Source organism: Podarcis vaucheri, assembly GCF_965113315.1.
Source record: "Podarcis vaucheri genome assembly, chromosome: 15".
NCBI classification, from domain to species: Eukaryota; Metazoa; Chordata; class Lepidosauria; order Squamata; family Lacertidae; genus Podarcis; species Podarcis vaucheri.
Window position 1 is genome coordinate 30,355,458 of NC_138753.1, and position 23,554 is coordinate 30,379,011.

General features: G+C 49.5%; 1 protein-coding gene across 1 annotated transcript; it reads left to right on the forward strand.

Annotated features, from left to right (window-relative positions):
• The first annotated feature begins 879 nt into the window (after positions 1–879).
• Positions 880–22,192, forward strand: TMPRSS13 (transmembrane serine protease 13). Its single transcript, XM_082200514.1, has 13 exons — positions 880–1,369; positions 6,551–6,731; positions 7,551–7,661; positions 11,126–11,248; positions 11,455–11,584; positions 12,585–12,677; positions 15,307–15,350; positions 16,061–16,220; positions 16,808–16,983; positions 17,119–17,217; positions 17,372–17,514; positions 18,506–18,658; positions 20,124–22,192. Exons 1-13 carry the CDS (start codon positions 1,346–1,348, stop codon positions 20,142–20,144), a joined length of 1,458 nt encoding a protein of 485 aa, XP_082056640.1. The 5' UTR covers positions 880–1,345; the 3' UTR covers positions 20,145–22,192.
• The last annotated feature ends 1,362 nt before the right edge of the window (positions 22,193–23,554 follow it).

The following is a 23,554-nucleotide window of genomic DNA, read 5'->3' on the forward strand; positions in this document are numbered from 1 at the left end:
ACAGCAGCCCAGAGACTAAGTGAACAAAAGATGTGGAATGTTGTAAGGGGAATTGCATCTTTGCTGGGGATGCAATGGCTAAAAAGAAGAAGAAGAAGAAGAACCCAAAGGGAAAGAGTATACCATCACTGCAGTTCCTGTAAGAAGTGAGGTTACAGGGAACCAGGCAGAGAGCCTTCTCGGTAGTGGCACCCTCCCTGCGGAACACCCTCCCATGTCAATGAAATAAACAACTATCTGACTTTTAGAATACATCTGAAGGCAGCCCTGTTTAGGGAAGTTTTTAATGTTTGAAGTTTTATTCGGTGTTTAGTCCTCTGTTGGGAGCTGCCCAGAGTGGTTTGGGAAACCCTGCCAGATGGGCGGGGTATAAATATAATAATAATAATAATAATAATAATAATAATAATAATACAGTGGTACCTCGGGTTAAGAACTTAATTTGTTCTGGAGGTCCGTTCTTAACCTGAAACTGTTCTTAACCTGAAGCACCACTTTAGCTAATGGGGCCTCCCGCTGCCGCCGCGCCGCCAGAGCACGATTTCTGTTCTCATCCTGAAGCAAAGTTCTTAACCCGAGGTACTGTTTCTTGGTTAGCGGAGTCTGTAACCTGAAGCATCTGTAACCCGAGGTACCACTGTAATTCTGTGTCCTGTTAATGGCAATTGAGAGGCTTCCAGAGATCAGAAGCAGCTTCCAAAGAAATTCTGCTCCCCAGCAGGACCCAGACCTGGGTGGTTTCCCCGGCCAGGTAATTTGTCTCTCTGCTACTCCTTCCAACTGACATGCTGTTGTCTCTCCTGAGTCAAGGAAAACCATCTCCTCCCCTGCTCCTGATGATGACCTCAAGTGGGTGGGGCTCCCCGATACTGCCTGCCTGCCTGTGAAGGCTCTTTAAAGGTCTAAGGCTAGGCAGGCTCCAGGCTCAAAGAGCTAATGGCGTGGTCAGTGTGATGCCTCCCTAGCTGGATTTCAAGGGCCACTTCTCTGAGCCAGGAGGGAGCTGTCCCAGTGGGAGCCGTCCCAGCACACCTGAAGGGCAACACCTCCCACCTGCCTCCGGGAATCTGGCAGGGAAGGAACAGAGAGCTGAGCAGCAGCGCTTCAGGTTGGTCCAGTTTCTTCCCTGGATTCCATCCGTGGTTGCCACACAGCTAACAGGGAGTGAGCCAGGCAGGCAGGCAGGCCTGACGGACGGACGGACTCCCCATTCGGAACAGTTGCCACTCCGTTGGGTTGGCTGGCATCCACAGCCCAAGAGTGAGCAGGAAGGCCACCCTTGGCAGTTCACCATGGGCACTGGGAGGTGGCAGTGACCCAGAGCTCCTGGCAGAGAGAAGAGGCCATGGAAGAGAGACCAGCGAGCCTGGTAAGTCAACAGAGGAGGAGATGCAGGGGCCTTGATGTGGGTCACGGGGTGAGGGGTGGAGACTGATTGAAACAGGGCAACAGGCTGGAGGTGGGGGGAGGTGGACTTGAGCCTTGTCCTGAGAATCCCAGCTGGGCAAAAAGACCTCACTTGTGGGGCTGACAACAGACAAGGCTGCTCTCCCCATCCTGATACTTCCTTGTTTTCCCTTCCTCGCAGCCTCAGCACCACCAGCTGGCATCCTGGGGCAGTTGCTGGTGATAGATCCTGATGTTGAAAACCAGATACCTCCCAGCCCAACTTGTTTTCTTAGCCCAATGCGCAATATTGTTTGCAAGTTCTTCTTCCTAAGTCTGAACCTCAGGCTTCCTTCGTTACCAAAGCCCTTTGCTCCTTATAGTATCCTGGGGGAGATGCTGAACAATCTCCCCATCCCCTAGTGCTTTCTGGCAACTTTTCAAACCTGCCAGGCCAGGAGCCAAAACATCCTGGTCTTCTCCTCTGCCTCCTTTTCATGTTTGGTCAACAGCCACTGTTTGGTCAACAGCCACTGTTTTCCTCTTCCTGGAGCTGAATAATCAGGATTGCTGCTGTGGGTGGTGGTAAAACCACAGGACTTCAGGGTAGCTGTTCTTTTTTTTTTTTTAAAAAAGATATTTATTAAGGTTCCAAAGAAAAGAATTACATGAATTAAAAAAAGAAGAAAAAGAAAGACAAAAATAAAAGTAAAAGAAAAAATACAAAAAAGATAAAAAACACTTTAAAAAAATACATCAGTCTTTCCATACCTTACATTCATTTCCTTGTTTCCCTGACCTCCTCACGCCTCCCCTTTTTGTATTCCAATTCAGTTAGTTAATTCAGCAATTTCTTTCCCTCTTTGTTTTTATCTTAGTCCTTTAACATAATATATTATAACTTTGGATTCTCACCTGTTAACAATCCATTTTCACATACACCTTTATAACATTGCTGCTTAAACCACTTAGCTTCATTCTGACATCATTCTAACATTCATTGATTTTGCAATATTTCTGTAAATAGTCTTTAAATTTCTTCCAATCTTCTTCCACCGACTCTTCTCCCTGGTCTCGGATTCTGCCAGTCATTTCCGCCAAATCCATGTAGTCCATCACCTTCATCTGCCATTCTTCCAGAGTGGGTAGATCTTGTGTCTTCCAATACTTTGCAATAAGTATTCTTGCTGCTGTTGTGGCATACATAAAAAAGTTCTGTCCTTCTTTGGCACCATTTGGCCGACCATGCCCAGGAAAAAGGCCTCTGGTTTCTTCAGGAAGGTATATTTAAATACAGGGTAGCTGTCCTGAGGCTGGTGGTGCTTGCAGATGGTTTGGGACAGCTGCAAGGAGAACCTCAAGACAAGGTCCTGGTGGAAAGGTTGGCCCCACAGTGTGCCCATTGTGGTGCTTGCATTGGTAGGTGGGCTTCATGGATGGGGGCTTCTTCCCCCTCCCTCCCAATTAGGCCAAAGGATGTGGGTGGGGGTCCATGCCAAATATCTAATTGCCCTCTTTCTGATGTGACCAGGGGTTCAAGCAATTCACACCCATTTTTAGGAGGAGGGAAGCGGTTCAGCCTGTGTGTGTGTGTCCATGTCTGCTTATCTATATTTAGCCACACAACTCAGTGGAAGCCTCTGCACACTGACTTCATGCTGCTCAGCACTTTTTAGGATCAGCCCAAAGATCCTAGGCCTGACAAGTCATCAGAACTTCAAGTATTGATGCACGTAGAGGAAACAGGTCTTTGGAAGCTGTGCTGACAGTCAGAAAGCAGTTTCTATCTGGCCCTCTGACAAAAGCTTAGAAATCAGAAAGTTCTGGCTGTGCCTCCTTTGTCTTGAGCAGGAACTATTTCCCTTTGGAGAAACAGCCAGTTCCCTGTTCTACTGTCTCTTCTTTGACATGAGGGCTGCCTTTCCCTATATGTGGCATTGATGACTGAGAAGCCCTCTTGGAACTTGTCAGGGCCAAACCAAAGCTTGCATTGGGGCCAAAAAGGAGACGGGATGACACAGGAGATCTGTGGCTGGGTCTCTCGGCCATTTCATGTCCCCTTAAAAGCCGTAATGGGAGGGAAGCCCTGCAAACTGAATTGCAGCAGTGACATGGGGGTGAAACCTTCCCCTCACTCCCATTTCACCACACACAACACCAGGCTTATAAGCCCCACAGCAGGGCTAGCAGCAGCTTGTGAAAAAGATGATGGTGATCCAGTTAATAAGGTTGTTAGTGAATCAGAGAGAGAGAATTTTCCACCTGGTTGTGACATGATGGCCCAGCAGCATTCCATGGCCCTGGGAGGCATCCCTGCATTTAGAAAAGCGCCAGGTGGGAACTGGGATCATCATCTCTCAGGCACTGCTGGTCACCTGCTCCCTGCACTACCAGAGTTGCTGCAGGGCAGAGGGGTGGAATTGCTGATAGTTTCAGCTGGGGCACATGTTGGAGTCGTTCAGCAGAATCCCTGATCTGGATAACTGAGCTTTCCGCCCCAAGAATGAGTTTCAAAGCTTTGCTGCGGAACAGTCTTAAAACTAGATACGTATAAACATTACTAAGAACAGAATACAAATTACACATTGCACTTACTACGTACAAACTTTTATATTTCTAACAGCATGTACAAAACAGCCCATAAGCCTCCTGGCCTAAGAAGTCAAATGACAGCAGAGGGCCAGTTGGGTGCCACTGTCTGCTGTAAATACTCCCAGATCTGCTTCCTCTCAGTCTTGGCGACTTGGCCTTGAGTGAGCCCATGGGGTTTCATTTCTGACTTTGGACTCTTCCAGATGACCTGTACATGGAGCATCTATTTGCCCTGGTTTGTTTGCACAAAGCTAATGCAGTTGTTAGACTACTGTTAGATCCACAGAATCCATTGAAAGCACTCTTACAACACTTTCACAGCCATGGCTTCCCTCAAAGTATCCTGGGAATTGCAGTTTGCTAAGGATGTGGGCTTCGTAGATCCACCATCCTTAACAAACTACAATCCCCAGGATTCCCCACAACTGTAAAAGTGATATAAGAGTATTTTGAATAGATGGTGTGGATATGGACTCAGTCTGGTCTTTATTGAACCTTCATTCTGATTTGTTATACAACAGCTAACATTTATCCTGAATTCATCCTAATTTGCTTGCAGGGTGTTTTTGCATTCAATCACCCCATATTTCCAGTGCTTTTCACTGTCACTTTCCAAACCGCAAAGTGTTCAATGCTTTCTTGAAGTGGATTTTCTGCGCTAGAGCAACAGAGCCCTTTAATTCACTTTAACTGTGCAAACCTAAAGTTCCCAAACACATTTGAATCCCTCCTGGGAAAGTGGAAGGCTGGAGGCACCCCAGGCTTCTTGCCCAAGAGACTTGCCTGCCTTTGCCCACAAGGAAGACAGTAGCAAGCAGATGCAAATAATCAGTCCTTGGCTATTATAGGTGTGTTCCCAAAGCAGAGGTGGGGGCAGCCACTGCCTTTCCAGGGAAGGAAGTGCCTGAACTGAAGCACCCAATCCCCCCCTCCCTTGGTTGCTCAAACAGATACTAATGATTGACTCAACAAGGTGGCCTCATTGAGGGGGAGCCATCTGCAGTAACTAGATGCACACACATAGGTCACACCAGAATTGATCAGGTGACTTCTTTGCAAAGATGCCCTGTGTTCCCATCCCTTGAAGAAGCAGCTTAAGAAAACATTTCTGGAGGTCCCTGTGCAGCCTGGACTCCTGGCAAATAGAACAGGGCTGGTCTGGAACATTTTGCATCTTGGGGCAAAATGCCTCACCCCACTGCCTCCCCCTCCTCCAGAACTGTGCCCTACCCCTGCCTCCATGGGGGGCATGCTCACAGCAAAGAAGGCGGCAGTTGGGGCATGGTAGTGTGGTGCAGCATTGGAGAAGACTGGGGGGGGGGTTCTCCTTGGGACCAGATCTGCCTCATGAGGGCCAGATTAAGACCTTTAGAGGCCCTAAGCACTTAAAAGATTTTGGCGCCCCCATATATATCTAATTCAAAATATAAACAATAATAAACCATAAAATTAAATTATATTCTTTCAAAATGAAACCTGCAGCGAGATGGAAAATATTGTTTATTTTTGTATACTTCCACTTTATTTATATTGGGGGGGGAATTTCTCCTACTTTTTCTAATTGCAAAGTCTTTGATCAGATCCTCAAAACCAATCTTACACAACACATCTGTTTCTATACTTAGTAGAGATAAGGAATCCAGCCTGCCTTGTTGCGTAGTCATTCCGTTGGGATTTTTAATATACTTACAAGTGAGAAAATGAATGGACAATTTATGACCATTAATGCTAAAAACCTGGCAATGGAAAATTTATGTGGTGCCCCACCCTTCCCTTGATGCCCTAAGCATGTGCTTATTTTAAAAAGGTAAAGGGACCCCTGACCATTAGGTCCAGTCGTGGCTGACCCTGTGGTTGTGGCGTTCATCTCGCTTTATTGGCTGAGGGAGCCGGTGTACATCTTCCAGGTCATGTGGCCAGCATGACTAAGCTGCTTCTGGCGAACCAGAGCAGTGCACGGAAATGCTGTTTATCTTCCTGCCGGAGCGGTACCTATTTATCTACTTGCACTTTGATGTGCTTTCAAACTGCTAGGTTGGCAGGAGCAGGGACCAAGCAACAGGAGTTCACCCCGTTGCGGGGATTCGAACCACCGATCTTTTGATCGGCCAGTCCTAGGCTCTGTGGCCCATAGCACTACCTGCGTCCCTTGTGCTTATTTTGCTTATTGGTTAATCCAGCCCTGCCCCTCACCTCACTTTGTGGGCAGGCAGGGCCTGCAGTGGAGGCATCTCTGCTTTGATGCATCTATAGCCTTCAAGGACAGACCTACTAAAAATGGTGGGATTTCTCCAGGGCTACTGATGAACACTAAGAGCTGAGCATAGGAAGCTGAGTATATGTCAGAACATTCAGTATTCTATACATTGACTGGCACTCCAGAATTCCAGGCAGTGGACAATCCTAGCCCCACCTGGAGATGCCAGGGATTGAAGCTGCGACCTTCTCCAACATGAGTGAGGTTTTTTTAAAGGCCTCAGTCATGTTGACCTTTGGCTCCATAAGAGAAATAGCTACTACTGGAGACCCTTTTCAGAACCCTTTATTCAGTCTGAACCCTTTTTACCTGCAGGAAACTCCAACTCTGCATCATGCCAACCTGAATCCCAGCTCTTGTGCCTCATCATCTGTCCTGCCCATCGTGGCCCAACCTCCCCCACCAGAAGAGACCATTCGAGGAGTTGCCTTCAGACCCTACCCTACAGACTCCAGACTGGCTCCTGTGCCCTGCGTGGCTCGCGAGACCTCAAGGGGTAAGATGGAGGGTGGGGTGGGGGGAAATGAAGCCACCTGATGGAAGCTCCTCCTGCTGCTGGATGTATATTGAGGTGGGAGAATCTGGATGGTATATCCCAGGCAGGACTGGCAGAGTCAAGAACATCTGCACCTTTCAAGAGGCTAATGGAGAAAGGCAAAGTGTTAACTCATCCCTTCCTCTTCTTGACTTCTGAGATTTCAGGGTAACACAACAGAGAAGGAAGAAATGAGCACAGTCAGGGGATGGAAGGAAGCAGGTCTCCCCAAGAATGAGGAACCCAATTGACCTTCAGAAATTAATACAGAAACAAAGACTGTAAATCCTGTTTTCCTGACAGCGGATGGGTGTAAAGATTTTAAAACGGTGCTAGTCAAGATGAGTTTGTCTTTAAGAAAAAGCTTGCAAAATGTCTTCTAGGAAAACCTTCTTCTGTTGTCCAGGAGAGATGGGTGAAAAGCTTAACATACATTTTGGGCTCTGCTTGAGCCTTGGACTATTGAAATTTCTTGATTAGTAATTGTGGGTAGAAGGAGGGACCCCATATCTTGGTTGAATATTGTCAAAGCAGTTCTACATTTAAATGTACAAATGATAACGGAGGAATGGTCCAGACTTTAGTAAAAGGAGACAAATTAATTTAGCCAGATGCTCCTTGCAACTCAGTTTTGCTTGGACATGTGAGTCTGGTTTGCTGTAATAGAGTCTCTCTCCAAAATTTCCTTCTATGGTGTGGACTTAACCATAGCAAAACTGGATGTTTTAGGGGTATTTCATAATTGTAACCAATCTGGTTTTTTCCTTTCTCCAACCGCAGCCTCCTCCACTCCAACGTTCAAGGCGTCTTGGAGGATGGGCCAGAAGAGGTTAGCCCTCATTGTCTGCATCTTAATCCTCATTGTGCTTCTGGTGGCCCTCATCCTGCTATGTGAGTCCTTCTCCTCTCATTTGTGGTGGGGAGGAACGTGTCTCTGCTCTTCCGTCATTCCTGGGAATGAACATCCTGCTTGAAGAAGAGGGCAGATCTCATACAATTTATGGGATATTTTTTAAAATATCCCTGAATATAGGTAAAGGTAAAGGGACCCCTGACCATTAGGTCCAGTCGTGGCCGACTCTGGGGTTGCGGTGCTCATCTCGCTTTATTGGCCGAGGGAGCCAGCATACAGCTTCCAGGTCATATGGCCAGCAGGACTAAGCCGCTTCTGGCAAACCAAAGCCACGCACAGAAACACCGTTTACCTTCCCGCCGGAGTGGTACCTATTTATCTACTTGCACTTTGACGTGCTTTCAAACTGCTAGGTTGGCAGGAGCAGGGACCAAGCAATGGGAGCTCACCCCGTCGTGGGGATTCAAACTGCGACCTTCCGATCGGCAAGTCCTAGGCTCTGTAGTTTAACCCACGGCGCCACCCACATCCCTGTCCCTGAATATATTTCCCCCCAAATTCATATTGGGGCAATTCCCTTTTAGGCCAATCAAAATATTACAAAACAGAGTGTGAGCTTTTGAGATCTCCAGACCTGAGGCTAGATGGCAAATGAACTGGGGAGAGAGGAAACTTTTTTGGCTTATATTGAAGCTATGGAGTCTCCATCTGGCTGCAGTCTTAGAGTGGGAGGAGGATAGAGAAGACATTCAAGTGAGGTTGTTTTAGGTGCTAGGCAGGCATCAGGTTTCACCAGAGAGCCTTGGAAAGAAGAAATACACAGTGGCTAATTTCCCCCATCTCTGGAACTACAAAAACCAGCTGCAGCTACTCATCTCTCTCTGTGTCCTTAGGCAAAACACACAGGGGCCTTGAGAGGTAGAAAAGTCTTTTCTTCTCATATATTTTTATTTTGAGAAATCAGGTTGTTTAGGTTTGCATATATTATTTCCCCTCTAATGTTTATTTTTTTTAGGGTGGGGATGAAATTACAGAATCTTTTCTTTCCAAACTTCTCGTCTACCACCCCATATTATTTGGACTACAACTCCCCATCAGTCCCAGCTAGCACAGCCATTCTGCCCGGGGATTATGGGAGTTGTAGTCTGAAATATCTGGAGTGTGCCAGATGGGGGAGGTTGTTTTGGTATGTATTTGTGCGTAGAAGCTTCTGTTTTCTCTCTCCTGGGGTCCTGTTTGGGTGTGAGAGTTAATAATTAATCGCAGTATGACAAGGAGGGACTGAGCCAGAAACCAAATACTTGACTGAGGGGCCTGTATGTGCTGCAGAAGACACACAACAACCCAAACGTCATCTCGCCTTCCTTTTGCTGCAGGGCAGGAAACATGACAGATACCCTGGTGGGTGGGTAAATTTGTCCCTTGGAGTTCTTCCATCTTTTTTGAAGAGCCGAGAGTCCTGTGGCTCATGGGGGGGGGGCTGCTGTCCCTTACACCTGTGTGCGTTCGTCTTCCTTGCTCCTCTTTCACGTTCTTAAGACTATGTACCCACCATACGTTTAAAGTACATGACCTCCCCCAAAGAATTATGGGAACTGTAGTTCGTTAAAGGTTCTGGGCATTGTAGCTCTGTGGGAGCAAACTAAAGTTCACAGGATTCTTTGGGGGAAGTCATGTGTTTTAAATGTATGGTGTGTATAAGAGGCTTACCAGTTGTGATTTTAAAATGAGGAAGCAACGCAAAGGCAACAAGCAGTTTGAACAGGCAAATAAATGCAAATGACATGGTGTTACCGGGTGCCCCATTTTTCAGGGTTCTGACTCTGCCAAGCCTGTCTTGAGAACTCCCCGCCCAGTTTTAGATGTGACCTGGATTCATGGCTCCTCCCTTCCTTGGAAAATTGGCTGAGAGCCCACATTCCCTCACAAGGACACACTGGCTGGAGCCTTCTTCTCTTTCCCTTCTGTTTTGGAGTTAACAATTGGGAAGGGAGAAGTCGGGGGAGCAGCTGCAGGCCAGGCTCCCTTTCCTTGGCATCCACCCCATCCTCCTTCTGCTGGATGGTCTCAGGAGGGTGGCTCCTAAGGCTGCCCATTTGTTGATCTTCTCAGTAAGCTATGAATGCCGTGACAACTGACTATCCATGCTTCAGAGGTCCCACACTTGTTCTGTGCACACACCCCACTGTGTTCTGCTCCCATTCCATACCATGGCATAGCCATCTGTACAGGAAAGAGAGTGGCTGTCACCTGGTCAGTGTGACTTTAGCAGTGCCGATTTTTAAAAAGAAAAATCCTTTTTGAAAATTGCACATAAAAGGATTTTTCATTTAAGTGTTATTACAGTGTTGTTGTTTTTCTAATATAGGTGTTTTGGCACTCATTAAAATATGAGGAGGCTGTCACTCCTAAAATGGTGCCAATTGGGAAATATTCTTGTAATTAAAAAAAAAAAATAATCTAAAATGAATAATCTAAAATGTTTCCATTTGAGCTCCACTGCATGAATCTTTTTTTATATAGGCAAAGCAAAAACAAAACCATTTTAGCATAAGGTCAGGTTCAAAAAATCTGTGCCACAAAAATAGCACTGACCAGGAAAGTACTGTAATTGTGAAAGTGATGTGTTGGGCTCGCCTGCCCAGTACATATGTCACAAGGCGGTAAGCACAGTGCGAAGGTTAGTGCTATTTTTCTAGTAAAAGATCTGCAGGAACTTGCCACGAATGCCTCCCTTGTTCTCTTATAATGGCAATAGCGCCACCTGTGAGGTGCCGGCGCTGAGTTCCAGTGAGTTCCGGCTGCAAAAAAAGCCCTGGCCAAAGGCGATCCACACTTGTACAGATTGTGCTTTTGTTTCCTTCACTTATATTTTTAAGCAGAATTTTCTGCAAGTTGAATGAACACGGGAGAAGCACAAGGAAAGCATTGGGGGAACTTCCAGTATTGGATGCAGTAAACGCCAGTTGCTGGGAATTAGGAGGGGAGACAGGACTGCCAAGGCTCTCAGATCCCGCATGAAGTTGACCGTTGCCATAGACCGCTTGGGCCTTGGGCCTGGTGGCAGCTGCAGGGCTCTTTTCACCTTCCCAATTACCTTTTGATGATTGTATCAGGCAGGTGCCCTGTTTTGTTTTTAAAAAATGAACTGAGTGTGGTCAGCATCTAATATAGAAGCACTTTTGGTGTCATTTAGTTTATGAGGGATCGTCATGCTCACTTTGACCACATGCTCTGTGTCCTCGTTATCCTCTGGAGGTCACGAGGATCACGAAGCCCTGACAAGAGAGGCGGTGTTTTCTGAAGGCTTGGAATTCCCTTCAGGGCATAACAGCTTCCCTCTGCTGGTTGCTGGAGCTTTCCTGACACCTGGTGGACAAGCCGTGGCAAAGAACACGGGAGCGTAAAGACAGAAGCCGAGACAATCTGTCCACGCAGCTCAGCTCAGCTCAAAGAGGGTGAGATTCATGAACCCCTCTCCCTCTTTCTCTGCCCCTCGCAGTCTTGTTCTGGCGCTCCGGCACAGGCATCGTCTACAAGGAGCCGGAGGAGAAATGCGACAGCCACGCGGTGCGCTGCGATGGGGTCGCCGACTGCTCTCAGCGGAGCGACGAGCTGGACTGCGGTAATGCTTTCCCCCGGGGGTGCGGAGGGAGGGTTGTGGGGTGGGGCGACCTGCGGAGCTGGGGCCGGGCAAGGGCTCGCCGGGTCGGGAAGGTGGCCTCGGCCGGGTCTCCTGCTTACTCCGGCGAGCGTCGGGCTTGAAGCTGAGTCTCCCTCCTCATCTTCTTCCTCGTGGTCTTCACTGGCTCCTCCTCTCCGGCTCTGCAGTGCGCTTCGCCGGGAACGAGTCCTTTCTCCAGGTCTACTCGGGGCCCCAGAACCGGTGGCTGCCCGTGTGCAGCAAAGACTGGACGGAGGATTTATCCAGGAAGACCTGCCGGCAGCTCGGATTCTTCAAGTAAGTCCTGGATGGGGGCAGCAGGCAGGCAGGAGCTGAGAGAGACAAGCAGGCAACCCTCCTGTTCCTCCTGGGGCAGTTTCCCAAGCGTCTGCCGCCAGGCGCCTCCTCGCTGCCACCCCACAGGGAGGGTGTGTGGCTTACCTGCTTCTCCCAGCAAAAAAGGAGGAGATAAAAGGGTCCCTGCCTTATGAGGAACGGTTGAAGGAGCTGGGTATGTTTAGCCAGGAAAAGGGGAGCAAGCTTTTCTTGTCCTGCTCTGGAAGGTAGGACTGGAACCAATGGCTTCAAGTTGCAAGAAAGCAGATTCTGACTAAACATATGGACAAACTTTCTGACTGTAAGAACTATTTGACAGTGGAACAGTCGGGAGGTGGTGGAGTCTCCTTCCTTGGAGGTTTTTAAGCAGAGGCTGGATGACCATGAATGCTTTAGTGAGAGCCAGTGTGGTGTAGTGGTCAAGAGCGGTGGACTCGTAATCCGGTGAACTGGGTTCGATTCCCTGCTCCTCCACATGCAGCTGCTGGGTGACCTTGGGCTAGTCACACTTCTCTGAAGTCTCTCAGCCCCACTCACCTCACAGAATGTTTGTTGTGGGGGAGGAAGGGAAAGGAGAGTGTTAGCCGCTTTGAGACTCCTTCGGGTAGTGATAAAGCGGGATATCAAATCCAAACTCTTCTTCTCTTCTTTAGTTGAGATTCCTGCACTGCAGGGCTTTAGACTAGATGCCCCTCGGGGTCCCTTCCATCTCTAAAATTCTGTGGTTCTCTGTGGGGTGCCCCCTCCCTCAGGCAGTGGAGGCCCAGGCGGGGGTGACATCCCTCTGCTTCCCTCGGGGGCAGAACCCTCTAGACACCCCCTCCACCTTCCATCTCATCCACATGTGCCCCCTCCACTGCCTCTGTCTAGTACAAACACATGCTGGGGCTGCCCCAAGATAAGCCTTGCACCCCAAAGATCGGCTCTCACATCCTGACCACAGCCTCCTTTGTCTCCCCAGTGCCTCCCTAACAGATTATGCCCCTCTCTCGTGGTCTGGGAACAGCTTCACAGCCAGAGAAATGAACAACACAATCCAGCAGAGCCTCAGAAGGTAAGGGAGCAAGGAGTGGTCTTTGGAAAGGGGAGAGGACAGCCCTTCCCTCCTATCAGTGAAATTCTGAGACAGGGTAGCAACCCCTTGCTAAGATTGGTCGGCTGTTATTGATTGCCCCTTTGTAGACTGGTGGTAGGGCTGCACTGGCCCCTCTCCAATCCTGGGATCTGCGGGGTCAGCCCAGGAGATTTTCTTACCTTAGGCAAAGGTCTAGATGGTGCAACTACCATCCACCCCCATTTCTGATACAGAAACCAACCAGACTGGCTGTTGAATCTTCTTTCAACATGGCTGGAGAAGAGACCATGCCCTCTACTGCACCTGAGAGCAGAAAGTGAGCTTAGGGGATGCAGAACTGACTGTGTGGTGCACACGGCTCTTTCTCCACCAGCTCATTGCCACTCCCCAGCATCTGCTGCTTGAGGCAGCTGTGTCCCCATACCAAATGATAGGACTGGCTCTGCTATTGCCGTAAACAAACTGTGACAGATCCCAGTGACTATTTCTAGAAGCTTGCAGTAGGGGGCATGGTTTGACTAAAATTTGGGTGAGTCAGGGGGTGGGGATTGTAGATTTCATTAAATGCACCTACACACACACACCACACACATAGCACAAGCATTACATGGGGGGGGGGCAGAGGGATTACTAGAATGAGTACGATTCCAGCTTCTTCCCTCTCTTGCTTGCCTACGCAGAATGCCAAGGGCTGCACCCTTCTATTGCCACAAATCCACCCCAAATCCAGGTATTCTTAGATCTTCCTGCCATATAGCAACTCATCATGCAATCCTGGATGGGCCTCCTCCTGTAGGGAAGTTCAGCAACTATAGTTCAGGGTGGCCCAACTGGGTTCAACTTCAACATGGAACCCACAGACCATACACTGCCTAAGCAAAGCACCAGACTTTGGGAAGGAGGTGCGGGGCTTTGGCAGGGTGCCCTCCCACATGGGCGTAGGCAGGTTTCATGTTGGGGGGGGGCAGAACCTCAGTTAGTTAACAAATTTTATTTATTTTCTTGATTTAGGGGGGCAACTCCCCCCCCCGGCTACACCTATGTCCTTCCACTTCCTTCCCAAAGCTAGGGAAGTGTTAACTAGCCTTTAAGAAGGAGTTTGGAGGATTCTAGGACCCTGTCAGAGCTCTCACCCTTCCTTTACAAAGTCCAGTGACTCACCTAACTGGCTTTGGGAAGACAGTGCAAGGGCTGTGTGTGTGTGTGTGTCAAATGTTGCAGAGGGTGCCAAAAAAGTCCTTGAGGGCCACATATTGGATCACCCTGCTCTAGTGGAAAGAATCAAGGAAAGACACCCCACCGCTTGCCGCTGTCCAAGACCCTGGGCAGCTGCTTGGCCACGTGGATGAATGGACTGACTTGGTCTAGGGCACCTTCCTGTGTGCTGGTTCCAGACTTCCCATCATGCTTAACCATCAACAGAAGTTCAGTTCTTCATTACTAATTAAGTCCCATAATCTTCCGTGGGTCTATTCTACATGTGTCTGGAATCTGAATCTAACCCTAAATTACATGATTTCTGTGTGGTTATCGTATATAGTCTTGTGTAACTTTTGAAAATTGTTTAAATGTGTGTGTGTGTTTGTGTGTTTGTGTACAGAAAGATCCCCCAGATTTGTGTCTCTCTCAGGCCAGATTACAAAGATGTTGTTAGCTGAAGCTGTGAATTTCACAGGAGATCAGTTTACCATGTGCTTCCTGACAATGGTGCCATCTGCTATGCAAAATTATTCAAGGCATTACTTCCCTTTAAAGAACAAAATCCTAACATCAAAGGAGCTGTGAGAAATGAGACTTTTCACACCTTAAAATGTGTGAGTTCCAGAACATAAATTAACAATTATTGCTTAACCAGGTGTTTTGTTGACCACCCTCCCAAGACTGGGGAGGCAATTTGTTGGCTAGAGTCTGCCCTTCTGAACTGCAATGAGGAAATGGCCATTACGGGCTCACCTGATACATATTGGAGCATGTGAGATCGCCATCCCGCAACTCTTTTAAATGTGTTTTATTTAGCTAAGAACTAGAAATGGCAAAAGAACTCCAGCTAAGTCTGCCAGGTTTATTATATGTTGACTGGGGCCCCTTAACCCTCGGAAAGTTTGGTTTAAGAGAGTCAGTGGAACCATGAAAAATGCTGAACTTTGAGAAGCGAGGTGGCTCAAATCCTCCCTTAGCCAAGGAGGCCTTGAGAAAGCCACTGTTTCTTAGATCAATCTGCTGGGAGGATAACACAAAGTTGGGGAAACTCACCTGATGGATGTGGCACTCCTTTCTCCCCCTTGGCATCGGCCTTTGCCTGGGCGCTGTTTGGATCATTGATTCCCTGGGCTGTCTAGCACAGGGATGGAGATCCCTTTCCATGCCTGTTCCAGCCAAGCCTGCTTATTCTTGGCACACAGGTGTTCAGAAAGCCCATTTGTGGTTCAGGAGGAATGTGGTCATGCCTGGCACCTCCATGTGTAAGTTAGGTGGCTGGCTGGCTCTTGGAGACATGATCCTACCCCACCTCCATCCTCTTGGCCAGGGAGTCCCATTGTGTTGACTCTGCAGCCTGCTGGACCCATCCTCTGAAACCTAACAGAGTCTGTTTTCGTCTCTCCTCAAGGTCCCAATGTGGCACTGGGAAGTATGTTTCCCTCCGATGCACAAGTAAGGAGACTTTGCTGTTATATAGGTGGGAGGTGGGTGGGTAGGTGGGGAGGGTTCCCTTCTGGATCTCATGTTATTTCCATTGCTATACCCAAGAGACTGAGCTGTGAGCTACCCTGAAGTGATCCCTGCCTGACCATATATTGCCCAGTCCCTTCATTACGCAGAAGCATCATGGGCCCAGCACAGCAGAGAGGTGTGAGTGAGAAATAGGAGCCTCCAGTGGTGGATGGTCTATTAGGGCAAATGGGGCATTGACCCACTCACCTCGGCCACCCTCTCCACCTACCTATGTATCTGTCTTCTGATATGCAGCCCAGAGGGTGGGCGTGGCTTTGAGCTTCCTCCTCCTTGGTCTCCGTGTTGCTATTGTGAAACTCATCTGGGAGGGGGATGGAGACAAAACTAGCACCCATTGCTCTGCCTCTCTGCCTGTCATTGTCTCCATCTACTGCTTCCCAGTCCCAGGAAAGTCCCTGGTTGGGCCAAGAGATGGGAGTGGCACATCACTAGAGAGAGAGGGCAGGAGGAGAAGAGTTAAAGGAAGCCTTGGGTGATACAAAGGAACTGTGCAATGCCAGATCTCACCATGGCATCTTTTGGGCACAAGCTCTCCTGGGGCGCAAGAGTTCTCTGCTTGCCCTTCCAGCACCCCTGGTCCCTTCCAATGCTACAATTCTATGATTCTTGCATGTCTTCTCTCCCTGTAGACTGCGGGCAAACAATGTCTGGCCGCATTATTGAAGGCAACGAAACAACAATCAATAAGTGGCCTTGGCAAGTGAGCCTGCACTATGGGTCGATTCACATCTGTGGAGGGACCATCATCGATCCTCAGTGGGTCCTCACAGCAGCTCACTGCTTCTTCATGTAAGTAGCATCCCTGGCCAAAACTTGTGAGGTGGGGGCTGAGTTGGAGGGTTGGATCTGCAGGGGAAAATTAACCTTCTGGGTTTCCACTGTGGCTACATGTAGTTCTGAGGGATATCATGGCAGGCTGGAGAATGAGAGCCAATGAATCCAGAAGGTCCAACAGGAAGGAAGGAAGTGGACTATCTACTCTGGCATCCCATCCCTGATACCTACTCCACCTGTTATTGCAAGGCAGGAGATGCCATGCCCACTTCCCTGGACAGGTCACCCCACTCCACTCTCTTCCTCATCCCCCCCCCCGTTTGCTTGCAGCTTCCTCCCAACTGCAACGTAAGCCCCACCAGCCCCTGCCCTGTCCTTTTTGCCCCCTGCCTCCCCTCCATGCCTCTCTTTCTGATAAAGTAGCTGCATCACCTGGCACCCAGTCCTGATCCAAAGCACGTTCTCCCTCCCTCTCACATGCACCCTTGTCACATATAATTCATGTTCTGAGCACATGTTCCTGCTGAGGAAGATGGCATTGGGCCAAAGCAGAAGCGACTCTACCCTAACCTGTGTGACATTTCATCCTTTGGGCATCTAAGGAATAGTGTGAAGATCCTGGACCAGTGGAAGGTGTATGCTGGGGCCTCCAACCTTAAGCAACTGCCTTCTGCGGGCATCCCTGTTTCACACATCATCATCAATGCCAAATATGATGATGATCATGATGACTTTGACATTGCACTGCTGAAGCTCTCGAAGCCTCTGACCTTATCAGGTAAAGCTCCCTGACTTTATGCTGCCACATCTCACCTTCCTCCCTGCCTTCCTGGTGCTGAGGTCCCTTGGTGAAACAAGCCCACAGCCTCCCCCTCAAGGGGAAACTAATCTCTCTCTCCTCTCTCTGCTTCAGCCAATGTCCGCCCAGCTTGCCTCCCCATGTTTGATCAGAAGTTCCTGCCTGGGAGGACCTGCTACATCACAGGCTATGGCAAGACAAATGAGAATGAAGGTAAATTGGGGTGGGGGTTCTTCATCTGATGGGTTGTAGAGCTGCAGCTTGAGGGGTGCAGAGGACCCCAAGCCAGCTGCAGAGCAAACTCCAACAGGAGGTGCTGGTGTGCCCAGGAGAGCTCCTCCGTCTCATCATGGCCTGCTTATTTCAGAGAATACATCGCCAAAGCTGCGGGAGGCAGAGGTGAAGATAATTGACTACAGACTCTGCAACAGCCAGAATGTCTATGACCACTACCTGACCCCACGGATGATGTGTGCTGGGTACTTGAAAGGGGGAAGAGATGCTTGCCAGGTGAGATTGGTATTTTGCTGAAAGAAGGCAAGGGGGTGTGGTTTCAAGAGTACCCATGGGCCCTCAAGTTGGTCATCCCCCATTCTCTTCTCACTGGTGCCAGGAGCCCAGTGCCAAATGCCCAGGGGTTGAGGTGGGTGCACTGAGCACCAAGTGGAATGCTTTGACCAGAGGCGTCAAGCGTGGAGAGTTCCCCTCTCCCTTTGGTAGCTTCACAGATAAGAATTAATGAGCAGTTGATAGGTTTATAGTCCCTTTATTCCAGCATCATGTTGCAAGCACAAACACACAACTCGCCGCAAGTAGATCAGTTGCCTACTTTGAATCCTACTTCCGCAGCAAGAAGTGCACCAATGAGAAGTTCCTCCCCTTCCCTGCCTCCTTTGTTCTCTGTACAGACCTTCAAGTCCATGGGGAGGAAGGGTCCCCCACGCTCTCAAGTGATGTGTCTCCCAGCTGCTCCCTCCCTTTTGGATCTCTTGTCATTATCTCATAGCTGGCTAACTCCTCCCTAAGCTGTTTTGCTTCTGTGTCTGTGTCTGCCTCTCTCTCTGCTTCTGAAAATGCTGGAGGCAGAGGGGCGGGGCGAATACTCCCCCTCCACTTCTGTGAGGAGTTGATCTGCCTATGACTGCATTCCCCAATCTTCAGATCCAGACCATTCCCTGACATGAGGTGTCCCTAAGAGGCTGTGCTTTCTGGGGATGGAGGGCTCAAAAAATTACAAGTCCTGTCCAGCTCTTTAAAACGTTGAGACAGGTGATCTGCCTGCTGTGTTGCCATGAGAAGAGCTTATGCCCAGAGCACACATCCTGTCATAAACTCTAGGCCTGCAGTGGAAAGTCCCCCTATGTGGTGCCTTCATGGGCCCTGCTCACAAGCCACTGTGGCCGACATCTCCTGGGGGACCCAAATGTCAGGTGGCTTCTGCTCCACCCCTCTCCAGCCTCTGGTTCCATCTTGCCCCACTGACCTTCTCTCTCTGCCCCAGGGTGACAGTGGAGGCCCACTGGTCTGTAATGACAGCTCCCGTTGGTACTTGGCTGGCATCACCAGTTGGGGGACTGGCTGCGGCCAGAAGAACAAGCCTGGTGTCTACACGAAGGTCACAAAGCTGCTTAGCTGGATTTACAGCAAAATGGAGGTAAGGGAGCATGTGAGGAGCCTGCTGGGGGCCGGCTGACTTCTTTTAGCTTAGGAGACAGGCAGGCAGACTACAGTGGAGAGGTGCTGGAAATGGTTGCAAAATGTTTCTTCAGTGCTCTGCTAAAAGATCAGAGGTTTGTCCAGCAACTCCTGAGCCAGTGAACATGCCTCTTAGTGGGAAGGAAGCATGTCCTTGATTCATTGCAACTTCTAGGTCATGTTATGGGGACAAGTCTGAAATAGCTAGTGCCAAAGCCATTCTTCACCCCTTCTGTCCTACAAAGGTGGACAGACATGGGCGTAGTCAGCATTTTTTTTAGAGGGGGGTGGGCATTATGTTGGGGGGCAGAACTGAGTTATTGGCAACACAATTGATCAGTTAGCTAAGTATTTTTAATTGATTTAATTAATTTTTAATAATATTTAATTGATTTAGCGTGGGGCAGCTGCCCCCCTGCCCCCCGTCTACGCCCATGTGGACAGAAACTTATATTTGCAAACTGAATGCATCTCCTTTTCATTGCCCTGAAGAAGATGCCCTGGGGAGTTCAAAAGTGTGGGAATGTTGTGGATAGTAGGAGAGGACATATTGATTAAAGTACATTCCCCAGTATGTTGCAGGAAGCTAGTTGGTAGATTCATTTGAATCTCTTTACTTAAGCAACCCAATCTGACTTGTCTAGATTGGGTTTGTTCCTGGTAAATACCCTCTGTTACCTCTTTTTTACTTACGTTCAGTTCACAGTATGATCCTGAAGACCCGCTTTAGCTTGTAGTTACAGAACAGTTTTTGAGTTCAGCCCCTATGGGAATGAGCCCATGTGCTGCTGGCTGAGAGCCAGCACACAGCAAATAAGATGGAATAAAATGAAGAAGAAGAAAGAGGAAGGTGGCTGCGTGACCAACCCTTTTATGGGGTCTCTAAGGGTCATGCCCATCTACCTGGTCACATGCAGGGGGAGGATGCTCCAGACCATGTGTGACAAGAAGTCCTCCTGGCTGGAGCAACACCCCCCTGTGTGTCCACTCTGGGCAAACAGGAAGTGTTGTACAGTGGTACCTCTGGGATCTGTTCCGGAGCCCCGTTCACATCCTGAAGCGAACGCAACCCATGTCTGCATGTCTGTGTGTGCGCGGGTGGTCACAATTTGCTGCTTCCACGCATACGCATGACGTCGTTTTGAGTATCTGCGCATGCGCGAGCGGCAAAACCCGGAAGTAACTCATTCCATTACTTCCGGGTCGCAGTGGAGCGCGACCCGAAAACGCTCAACCCGAAGCTACTTCAACCCGAGGTATGACTGTACTTGACTGCTTGTTAGATCTCATAAAAGCTTGCATATTCCAGAGTAGCCGAAGTTCAGTCTGGCAGCAGGTGCCCCTTTCTCGCTTTCCCCCAGTTGTGGGGAGGAAGCAGCTGCTTTCCGTGGGCTCATTTCATTCCTTCCTTCCTTCCATTCCAGAGCCAGAGCCAGACTGACTGAGAAAAGAAGGGCTTCTTCTGCCCCCAGCACCACATCTGTTTTCCCATGGAAAGGTCCTCATGGAGGCTGGGGTGACCAGATGCATTTTCCTGCTCATGGGCCATCAGGATGACTGTGTGGCAAAGGACAACCTTTTCCTCTCCCCTCTTCTGGTACTTCTGGGCTGCTGCTGCTGCTGCTGTTGCTGTCAGTGCCTCTTGGACTCTGGCTTGTGCCTCTGGGGGCTGATGTGACTGATGCTGGGCCTGGAATGGAGCATCTGGGAGGAGTGTGGAGTGTGATTATGTCCTCCCGAGAGAATCAGCTGCGCTCAAGCTCTGGAACTGCTCTTGGGATCAGGTTGCATTGGCCAAAAGGGAACAGACCACTTCTCAATGTTTAAGGTTGTCTGTTTGTGCAGTTTGGACCAGGAATGGATTGGATAGGTCCTTGCACTTGGAAACGGGGCAGAAGAGGAGCCCTTGTAGCATCCTTGGCTGCTGCATCTCTGCCTCCTTTGCATTTTAGAATCACGCTGGCTACACCACAAGACCTTGGAAGCTAAGCCCACTTACCCACTAAGCCTCCCTCACTGAGAAGTCCTCAGGGCACAGCTAAGAAATGCTTCAGCCTTAGGTATATCCATGCCACTCACCCACTCTGGGGGAACTGGACCCACCGGCGATCCTATGTGGAGACACTGGCAAGCTGCAGAAGGATGCCTCTCAGTCCCCAAACTGTGGCACTCTGCCGTGGGAACAAGTCTCTTCTTTGCCCTTCTCTATCCTGTTAAACAACACACCCTTGTAGGAGGACCTGCCTCCTTTGCTCTGGCACAATGGCTTCCTATGGGGCATTCCCATTTGCAATGTCAAGTGAGATGCAGGCCATTGGTCTACCTGGCTCTGTACTGCCTGCTTGACTGGCAGTAGTAATAGCCCCACCTCCTGAAGCTTCAGGTGTGGCATCTTCTTAGCCAGGCACCCTGGAACTTCCACCTATTGCATATGAAGCAGGTGCTCTACCACTGAGTTATGACCTCTCCCTTTGAGGTAGACCATGGTAGCGAAGCTGCCTTCCTATAGTGCAGAGAACTTCTTATCTGTGTCTGCTACCAGTAGCCAAGGGCCCAGCCACCAACTATGTACCATTTGCCTATTGGCAAAGGCAGCTGTTTCGCCACATCAGCGTCATCGTTCTTCAAAGAGAAATGCGCATAATTGGTGTGTAGCAATAATAAGTTTGCTAACAGGAGATGCAGTGGCATAGCATGGAGGGGGCACAGGAGCGGTTGCCCTGGGCGCAAAATTGTTAGGGTGTGCTTTCATCACTGGACTCTGTTGGCAATGTCTTCTCTATGCAAACCAGGAGTGACCTCTCCAGACAACAAAACAACTCTTCTTATCTCTGCAACTGAGATCTCTTGGGTGATGTGGACGCCATTAGGCAGTTGAATGTGCATGTGTACTCCATCTTTTCCCCTCCCATTCCTTGTGTGGCCCTGGGCACTAGCAACCCACGCTATGCCACTAAGGAGGTGTGAAGAGGAGTCAGCCTTAGTACTGTGCCTACCCCAAAGAACTGGGGCTGTTAGGGGGCTCCTCGTGCAGCAACATGCTCTTTAAAGACCACACCCCATGCCACAATTGCCTGTAATGTTTATACACATTTCAACATTAGCCTGATAGTAACTGTTGGGCAATTATTTCTCCTGAAATCGCATTTCCATAGCTCCTGGGTTTAGACTTTTTCCTGGTGTTGGAGAGCCACTTCTCCTGATCTTAGGGCACAGGATGATGTACAGAGTGACCTTCTTGCCCATCAAATCCAGAACCCGGGGACTTCCCAGATGCATCTGGGTGCTCACAAGCAGAGCTTGATGATTAGCCCCCTGCATCTGGTACTAGGAGGTAACTTCCTCTCACTACAAAGGCTCAACCTAGCTGTTCGGGGAAACAACTGTAGACAGACCTCTCTCCTCCACAGTGTTGCCTGATCCTCATTTAAAGCCACCCAAGCTGGTGGTTTTTGCCACTTCTTGTGAAAATGAATTATATTATTTAATTATGTGTTGTTGTTTGAGGAAATACTTTCTTTTGCCTGTCCTGTCCTCTCAATCAATCACATTGGATAAACCAGAGTTCTGGGCTTTGCATTTGAAAAATGCTCTCCTGGTCAGTTTACACTTCATCCTATAGATGGGCAGTCCCTTAACGAGTGGTGTCTTTCCTGCAAGCAGCTTCCTCTCCAAGAGACTGCATCCCCCCCCCCACTCCCACAGAAGCCAAACAATTACTGGGTTAGGCTCCTAAAAGACCATTCTCCAGCAGTGCAAGGTCAGCAGGATTCCTAGGGCTTAGAAGCCATTGGGCATCCATCTAGCAAACCTTGGAGCCACCTATTTTGTTAAAGGAAGAAGAGGGGGAGGCACTGAATGTCCCCAAGGAAGGCAAGGCAAGTAGGGTGTGCAGGGAGAGGGAACACCCTCCTGATATTCTTGGACTCCAACTCCCATCAGCCTGACAGGCAGCCCAATGTTCAGGGAGGAGCAACAGCAGGTTCACCACCCCTCTGCTAGAGGTAGTGTGTGGCTGTGTGTGATGTTGATGCACCTTCTTCTTGAATGCAAATCTCAAAAGAGCCTGGTCAGGAACAGGGAAGCCAATCAGCTCGGCATTTGCCCAGTTGATGCAGCAGCAGTTGTACTAGCCCCCAAAGGACCTAGGCATTTTCCACATTGGTACGCATTACTTCAATATTGAGCTGCCAAAGCTCAGCGCCTGCTGTTCCTGCTCGGTCCCTGGAAAGCTGCTACAGCTGGATAGCAGGGAGTGGACAAGGCAGGGCCTCCTGTTGTTCTTCTTGCTCCAGTGACCAGGAGGAGGAGGCTTCTATCCAGACAGGCAGCCCCTTAGATAGCGAATGGTGGTGTGCTGGGCAGCCAAACCAAGCCAACTGCTTGCTCCTTGCGGAAGAGGTGGAGAATCGCATTGTCTTCTGTCCCCGACGGAAAACTAGGCTGCCCTGCCGGAGACTCTTCTCCCGCCTCCAGAGCTGACCAGCTTTCCCGACGGTTAGAGACACGCAATGGCAAGTCGCCACTTGATGCTGCTGGCCCGCTGTAGCCCCCCCAGTCAGGACGAGGGAGGGAGCAAGGCAGGGTCCGCGCGGCAAGGCTTCTGGTGCTCGACGTAAGCTCGCTGGACCGGCGGTACTCTCATGAAACGTCGAGGTCCGGGGTGGGGTGGGAGACACAGCGAGAGAGCCGTTTCCAGAGTAGTGTGGAACAACCCAAGTCCTCCCAAGGCTGGCCGTAGTTGCAATCGCGGTGAAGGCGCCGCTGAGCATGGGCAGAGCGCTTTGCCTTCCTCCTAAGCACCGCCAGGCAGCTGGCATGGCGTCGAGGGTCTGCTTGAGCTTCGTTGAGACCG